The sequence below is a fragment of the Garra rufa genome, chromosome 20 (assembly GCF_049309525.1).
Source record: "Garra rufa chromosome 20, GarRuf1.0, whole genome shotgun sequence".
Classification (NCBI taxonomy): Eukaryota; Metazoa; Chordata; class Actinopteri; order Cypriniformes; family Cyprinidae; genus Garra; species Garra rufa.
Genome location: NC_133380.1, coordinates 36,695,715 through 36,703,940, shown reverse-complemented (window position 1 = coordinate 36,703,940; position 8,226 = coordinate 36,695,715). Strand labels below are relative to the sequence as shown.

The following is an 8,226-nucleotide window of genomic DNA, read 5'->3' as shown; positions in this document are numbered from 1 at the left end:
CTTAAAAATCTTTGTTTATAAATTACATAAATTGTCTGTTTACTGCTGACTTGAAAATGCTTTACAAGAATATCAGACTTCAGTAATCAGCAATTATGGTTATGCCTCTGCCTATGCTGGATGTTTACAATAGATATGGTGAAGAGAAGAAGAGTGTCCTTAACAAATTGTCCCAGTCTTAAGTAGCACATAAATATACATTGTATGGGTCAAAATGATCGATTTTTCTTTTATGCCAAACCACAATTAGGATATTAAGTAAAGATCATGTTCTATGAATATATTTGGTAAATTTCTTAGCTAAATATATCAAAACTTATTTTTTGATTAGTCATATGCATTGCTTCATTTGGACAATTTTCCCAGTATTTCCCAGCACCTTTCGATTCTAGATTTTCAAATAGGTGTATCTCAGCCAAATATTGTCTTATCCTAAAAAAACCATACATCAATGGACAGCTTATTTATTCAGTTAAAGATGGTGATGTGCCGCCTGAAAACATTTGAGAACCAGGTGTAAGGCATGCATGAGTAAAAGCAATATAGCTAGACTACTTATTAAACGGTTTATGTCAATTCACAGTTTGTGCGACACTTGTATGGTAAAATGTATGAATGTATAGTAAAATTTCAGTTGTTAGTACATCCTGTCCATTTTAGTACGTATTCATATTTCTGTAAATTTGCCAGCTTTCAACACATGAAACTGCTTACACTTAAAATAAATAGAAAATGCAGTGAATGAATGGAAATCTATGGGAAAAACTGTGTAGACCTGTTTCCTCTCCCATTGTGATGGAAGCAAAACGTAAGTAAACATGAAAAACAATAGCGAAACAGACACCAAAATATTAGGACCAACTTTATTGGGGAATGGACATAAAGCAGTGAATGGTAAAAAAAAAAAAAAAACTCTTAAAACTCCACTTTAACTAGGACGCTTCATTGCCTTCATTGTTTACACAGCCCACCTGCAGGGTAGCACCTAGAAATGAAAAAAGAAAATATGAATATTAAAAAAATTATATACATAAAACCTATATGTAAACCTACTATCTGTGACCCTCTTATAAATGAAAAGAGGCACTTACTTCATGTCCTGCTTTTCCAGGAGGCACCTGTAGGTGGCGATCTCTTGCTCCAGACGGCTCTTGACGTCCAGCAGTTCCGCATAGTCTCTGCCCTGCTGCTCAATGCCAGTGCGCACCTGACAAAGCTCTGCCTCATATGTGTTGATATGCGTCTGGTAGCCTGCTAGCATATTGCTGTACCTAGCCTCTGTTTCTGACAGTGAGCACTCCAGTGCTCCTTTCTGTGTGGATAAAGAGAACAGTTACTGAACAGAATGACCCAAAATCAGGTTTAGGTTTTCCTCAGCTAACAGCGAGCTAAAAATTCCTCTTATATAAAAATCAAGGTTAAAAACTTCTGCCCTAAGTTAGGAGTGATATGATACTGATTCAATTCCACTGTTTTCTTTGCCTTAGTTTAGTTTTGGATGTCAAGGATTAACACACACATATATGACAAAATATTTTGAGCTATTTTTATTCTGTCTGTCACATCCTGTGTTTCCTGTATCTCACCATGCTGATTTGAGACTGTAGCTCGATCTCCAGGCACTGCAAGGTACGCCGCAAATCTGAGATCTGTGACCTAGAGGTTTCTAAGCACTCTGTTTTGGTGGCAGCATCTTTACACAGGTCAGCCATCTTAAAGAGAGTCACAAAAACACATGTCATGAGAGGCATTTAACTCATGAGTCACAGTATTAATACCACTCCAAGCTGTAATGTGAATGAAAGAGACAGAAGTCTCACCTTCTCCTGGAACCAGCACTCCTGTTCTCTGCAGTGTTGGTCTATGATGGTCTCGTAATGACAACGGATTTCGTCCAAAACCTTTTTCAGGTCTTGCTGAGGAGCAGCATCCACTTCCACACACACTTTTGAGTCTGTCAACTGGCACAGTAGTGCTGCCACAACCTATAAACACATATTGTTATGGCATAAGAAATGATTGGCTTTATTTATCTTCATTCAAAACATAAAAAATGATTTTGCTACACACCTCCTGGTGAGTTTTCTTCAAATACACAAGGTCCTCTTGCAGAGTGCAGTTCTGTGCCTCCAGGTCGGTTTTTGCTTGGCATGTTTTATTAAGTATGCAACGCAGGTTATCAATGTCAGCCTTCACACACTGCCGTATCGCCGCCTCATTCTGATACCTGATTTGTGGAAAGGTCAGAGGGGAATAAAATTAACAAAATCATGATTAAACATGACTATGATCTATGTAGTGAAATGCTACACAGACCATAGGTGCCTTTAGCTTATTTTAATTAAATGTAAATTCATGTCCAAGTCACATTTTCTTGGTTAAATAAACAGTACTTACACTATCAGAAAAAGAAGAAAAAAATCTATGTTATATTTTTATTTAAAAATGTAATTAATATTCTATTTAATAAAGCCAAGCATTAATCTTATCAAGTTAGTGTTTTTAAACATTTCACATTTATTCCAGAGTAATAACCTAAGGCAGTAACAATTTAAACTATTTTATTCGTGAATTTATGTTCATTTATTTTTTTCAATTATTAACTTTAAACTTTTTAAACATCATCAGTCATCAAAGCTAGATAATGATCACAGACACGAATATTTACTTTAAATTTCACCAAGTTGATTACTCACTAAAATCTCCAACAGATCATATTTTCATGTCATTTTAGGTCTTATGTTGACATTACAAAGTGGTTATATTTAAGTGTGTGAGTTGCTCACTTATGCTTTTTAATTAGTCTTCCAATTAAATCCATTATATTGTTCATTCAGTCTGATTCACGAATACAGAAGGTGCATGAACACAAGAGGCAGGATTTACTGCATGAACCAATCACAGCCGAACATAACCAGTCATATAAATCATATCGCGATGGAGCCATCCTCTCACGTGACTTTTCCCCTTTAGTTCCTAATAACTAACCACCAAACTTACTGCACGCTTCAGGAGGCAGACTCTGTTTTATACAGTGTTTCTTTAGAAAATGTTATATTTTGTAATGTTTACCTTGTGTTATTTTTGTACTACACTTTTTCTCATTCAAGAGATGGAAACTCCCCTGGTATATATCTATGTACATTTGCTTCCATATATTTGCGTTTATATATTTGCAGCTAGAAGCTGTGCTTAACTTTGATGGACTACTGTTCCATAATATTAATCATATTCATAATTTGTCTGTAACAAATTAATATATATATTTTTTTTCAAATTAGACCTCACTATTAATAGACAATATTTTAGGTTTTAGGTTTTAATATTTTAGGTTGTTAACCCAACTGTATAAAAACAACTTACAATGCTCCAAAAAACTAGATGTGAAATTGCCTTTAGAGAACTCACTTTATCTTAAAGTCATCAGCAGCCAGTTTAGAGTTGTCGATCTGCAGGAGGATTTTGCCGTTGGTGACAGTAGCATCTTTCATCTACAATGAAGAGCATTGACAAAGAAAACTATAAATGTAGATCAGTATTTATGTTAAAAATTGCCACCATTAATTGTCTGTTTGTACCTTTTCCTGGAGGCATTCAATGGTTTTGAAGTAGCAGCTGTAGTCCCTCTGGCAGATCAGCCCCTTATTTTCATAGTACTCCCGGATCTGCTTCTCCAGAGTAGCATTGGCAGCCTCCAAATAGTGCACCTTATCCAGATAGGATGCCAGACGGTCATTCAGGTCTTGCATGGTGGCCTTCTCGCTCTTCTGGAAGTAGTCATAATCCTTTCCATAACACCCTCCAGCCATGATTCTTGCGCCAAATCTTCCACAGTGTCCTCCATCAATTCTGAGTGGTGGACATGGGGAGCAATTATTCGCGCGATAGGAGCAGGTAGAGATGCGGGTCTTATTTCCAGTACCACTGATACTGTAGGCTTTAGGTGTAACTGAACCACACCTACGAGGACCGATTATGAACTTTGAAGTTGTGGAGATGGAGCAGAGAGAGGACTTGGGGCTGGACAAGGAGCAGGGTTTGGAGCAGGTTTCAGGACAGGTGAAGGAGCTGGGTTTGGAGCAGGTTTCAGGACAGGTGAAGGAGCTGGGTTTGGAGCAGGTTTCAGGACAGGTGAAGGAGCTTGGTTTGGAGCAGGTTTCAGGACTGGTGAAGGAGCTTGGTTTGGAGCAGGTTTCAGGACAGGTGAAGGAGCTGGGTTTGGAGCAGGTTTCAGGACAGGTGAAGGAGCTGGGTTTGGAACAGGTCTCTGGGTAGCTTATCAAGCAAGTGTCAGAGGAAGTCTTCAGACAGGTCTTGGGGCAGGACTCAGGGAAGCTGAAGGAGCTGGGTTTGGTGCAGGTCTCAGAGCAGGTCTTGGGTAAGCTGAAAGAGCTGGGTTTGGTGCAGGTCTCAGAGCAGGTCTTGGGGAAGCTGAAAGAGCTGGGTTTGGTGCAGGTCTCAGAGCAGGTCTCAGGGAAGCTGAAGGAGCTGGGTTTGGTGCAGGTTGCAGAGGTCTCTGGGAAGGAGAACGAGCAGGATTCTGAGCCGGTTTGGATGCCTGACATGGTGGGTGGTAAGATGCAGAGATGGATGAACGCAAAAGAATACAAAAAATTCTAGAATTGTCCTGAAGAGTATATGGTGCCTTTGAAGCCAGCTCTGTCATCTTATATAGTTCGAGCTTGAGGGTGGTTTCTAGAATATGACAAAGAGAGTGCATTTGTGTGTGTCACCACTAATAGTATTGTATCTTATGAGGAAGCTGCAAAGGAATTTATGTGTGTGTGTGTATATTTTTAAATAGATGTCAGTGCCTAACTGGACAAGGCAGACAATTATGAGTAAGTTTAGACGTATTGAAGGCAGCTCAAATTGCAATATTCGGGTGGAGTTTCAATTATGCACGTGACTCAAAGGTATGAATAGATGTAATGCCTTCACAACAAAGACAGACTCAAACACAACATCAGAGAGGCCTATTAAACAGTTTGAAGATAAAATAAGTTAATTTTGAAATTACTGCTTTTATTTTTCTTTTGGACCCAAAACATAAAACAGACACACACACACACAAAAAAAGTCAGAAAATGAGGTTAAAGTTTGTGGTTTAACCTGCTCTGTTTAGAGTCTTTCAAGTTTCTTGATTCTTTTTCCAAAGATTTCCACTCAGATTTAAATTGATAATTTCAACATATGAAATATAAAGGCCTATGGTGAACTTTAAAACATAAATCATCTGTTATACTTATCAAAATAGACTTTATTCATAGATGTAAATACTTAATAATATACTTAAAATGTTTATTTTTTTAGTCTTTCTGTTTTTCTAAACATGCAAAAACAACACAATGTATTTGATTGTACAGGTATGCAGATGGCATGTCTTATGCAAGTTAAAATAAATAATAAAACTTTGCAGTCCCAGTGTTACATGTCATTAAACTCTATTTTTGTAAATTTTGTTAAATTCTCTGAAATATACACTACTGTTCAAAAGTTTGGGGTCAGGAAGACTTGAAATAGTCTTTAAAGAAGACTCTTATGCTCATCAACGCTGCATTTATTTGATTAAAAATACAGAAAAAAAACAGTAGTATTGCAAAATGTTTTTACAATATAAAATAATGTTTTTTATTTTAACATATTTTAAAAAATAATTTATTCCTGTGACGAAAAGCTGAATTTGTATCAGTCTTAAGTGTCACATGATCCTTCAGAAATCATTCTAATATGCTGATTTATTATTAGAATGATCAATGTTGGATAATATCAACAGTTGTGCTGCCAAATATTTTTTGGAACCTGTGATTTTTTTTTTTTCAGGATTCTTTCATGAATAACAAGTTTAAAAAGTACAGTGTTTATTCAAAATATAATTTTTTTTATAACAATGTAAATTATTTATTTTTAACTTTTAAAAAACTTTTAATTATTAACTTAATACATCCTTGGTGAATGAAAGTATTCATGTCTTAAAAAAAAAAAAAAGAAACAATTTGGATTTGCTTAAAGCACTATTTTCTTCAAGTCAGATGTACTAAGACTTATGCAGGAAAGAAAAATACCTAGAACGTGTGTCCAGCTTGACAAATCAAGTATTTGGTTAATAGTAATTGCAATTGGTCAAACTGTTAATGACTAATACAATCATTTAGCTGTTTTAAAGAAAGGCACGAAAGCAATGGAGTAATACTTTGTCTTAATGGAATCATAATTGTCCGTGCAATAATCATAATTTTTCAAATAACTTTGTGCAAGAGTAAGATCCGATTAGGAGCTTGACTCATCTGTGGTGATGCATGTTTCTTGTGATCACATAAAAAGCCTATGACAAAGGCAAATACATTTCTGGTCAATCTGTCACAGTCTTTAGGGATGAATGTCATTTTGTTAGCTATTATTTGAATATGCTCATATTTTCTCAGTTTCAATCCTGCAAACTAATCCTCTCAGTTTTCCGAGTCTCAGATCCTCTCAGTTTTTCTGGGCAAGCCAGGTTCAAAAACACACGGTCAAGCCAGAAATGCGCCATTATTTTACTTCAGAGGCCAATAAAAACCCATTTCTAATAATAAACAACAGTCGGTTCTTATACGGGACATCTCATACTCAGAGGCGGACAGTAGTGGAGTATTTTTACTCTGCCTTAAAAGTACTTTTCAAGTGTCTTTACTAAATCAGAGTGTTTCTATGTTGCATATTAAATGTCATTTAATACTTAATTATATTAGAAATCCAGTATTTTTTATACTTTTACTCAAGTAAAAAGATTTACTTGAGTACAAGAAAGTACTACATTTTTATTGTGCTTAAGTATTAAAGGTAAAAAAACAACAACTTTTATTTATGAATGATACAGAATGATAAAGACATTCATAATGTTACAAAAGATTTCTATTTCAGATAAATGCTGTTCTTCTGAACTTTCTGTTCATCAAAGAAACCTGAAACGGTACTTGGCTTTTTTCAATATAATATTAATAACACAGCAGCAAATCAGAATATTTGAATGATTTCTAAAGGATGTGACTAGACTAATGACTCTAAAAATTCAGCTTTGAAGCCACAGGAATAAATTACATTTTAAAATACATTCAAATAGAAAAATGTTATTTTAAATAGTAAAAATATTTCAAAATTGTATTGTTTTTTTTCCTGTACATTGAATCAAATAAATGCAGGCTTGGTGAGCAGAAAAGTTCTTTAAAAACATTAAAAGTCTTACTGTTCAAAAACCTTTGACTGATAGTGTGCATACCTCATATTAAACCTTTTTACAGTGTTTTGGAAAAATGTTATTTCTTTTCAAAGTTTTCCTCATTCTGATATGTAGAAAAAAACAACAACAATGGCCAGTTCTCATAGGGGATGTCCAAAAATATACATACACTGATATGAAACTATTTTATTGTAGCTTTTTAAAGATGTGTGGCATTATTACACTTTAGAGGCTTATCCATTTCTAATAAGTGAAAGAAATGGTCAGTTCTTATACGGGACATCCCATACTATATATACACCTCATATGAAAATATTTTTATTTTTAACATCCGAAGGACCTTTCTGTTTCACAAAAGGTTATTTGTGATGAAAGGTTCTTCAGATTATAAAAGGGTAAGAAAGAGATGGTTCTTTAAAGAACCTTTGACTGAATGTTTTTTTGTGGAACCAAAAATGTTTTTTTTTTCTATGGCATCGCTGTAAAGAACCTTTTAAAGCACCTTTATTTTTAAGAGTGTATAGCTCTCATAAGCTAAAAATGTTATGGGAAAAAAAATCTGGAGGGAAAAAAAATAATAATAATAATCTCTAGTGTACCATATTTCATTTTAATCACCATATCAACAACTGCTTTATTCAAGGTTGCCAGAAGTATTTTTTATTATTCACCAGTTCCAACTGCTTGTAGTGGTCCTCAATCTCCACAGAGGCTCTCTAGTAAGGTGCAATCATTTCATAAATTGAACAAATCCAGTCCTTGATCTGTGCATACTGGAGCTTCTCTCAGTTTCAGTACAGTCAGAGGTGCCACAGTGACATCTATGTGTCTTTTTGTGTTTCTACATTAGAGTTTAGCTCCAACCCAAATTAAACACCTAAACCAGCTGATCCAGGTCTTACTAGGCATGCTAGAACTTTCCAGGCAGGTGTGTTGAGGCAAGTTGGGGGTAAGCTGCAGGACACCAGCCCTCCAGGGCCGAGTTTAGAGGCTCCTGCTTTAAATAT

At 35.4% G+C, this 8,226-nt stretch overlaps 1 protein-coding gene across 1 annotated transcript; it reads right to left on the bottom strand.

Annotated features, from left to right (window-relative positions):
• Window positions 1–1,087: 1,087 nt before the first annotated feature.
• On the bottom strand, window positions 1,088–4,565 carry LOC141293538 (keratin, type I cytoskeletal 19-like). The gene is made up of 6 exons (XM_073825563.1): window positions 3,579–4,565; window positions 3,409–3,491; window positions 2,071–2,227; window positions 1,821–1,985; window positions 1,587–1,712; window positions 1,088–1,312 (listed from the first exon to the last, which is right to left on the bottom strand). The coding sequence occupies exons 1-6, from the start codon at window positions 4,563–4,565 to the stop codon at window positions 1,088–1,090; spliced, it is 1,743 nt and encodes a 580-aa protein (XP_073681664.1).
• Between the last annotated feature and the right edge of the window lie 3,661 nt (window positions 4,566–8,226).

What these genes read in the sequence shown, in the direction of transcription:
- LOC141293538 (XM_073825563.1), bottom strand. Translation starts at nt 4,565, where the DNA reads ATGTCAGGCATCCAAACCGGCTCAGAATCCTGCTCGTTCTCCTTCCCA. An exon ending in TGAAGAAAACTCACCAGGAG is followed by an intron (nt 1,986 to 2,070) that starts GTGTGTAGCAAA and finishes ATGTGTTTATAG; the next exon opens with GTTGTGGCAGCACTACTGTG. An exon ending in AGTGCTGGTTCCAGGAGAAG is followed by an intron (nt 1,713 to 1,820) that starts GTGAGACTTCTG and finishes ACTCTCTTTAAG; the next exon opens with ATGGCTGACCTGTGTAAAGA.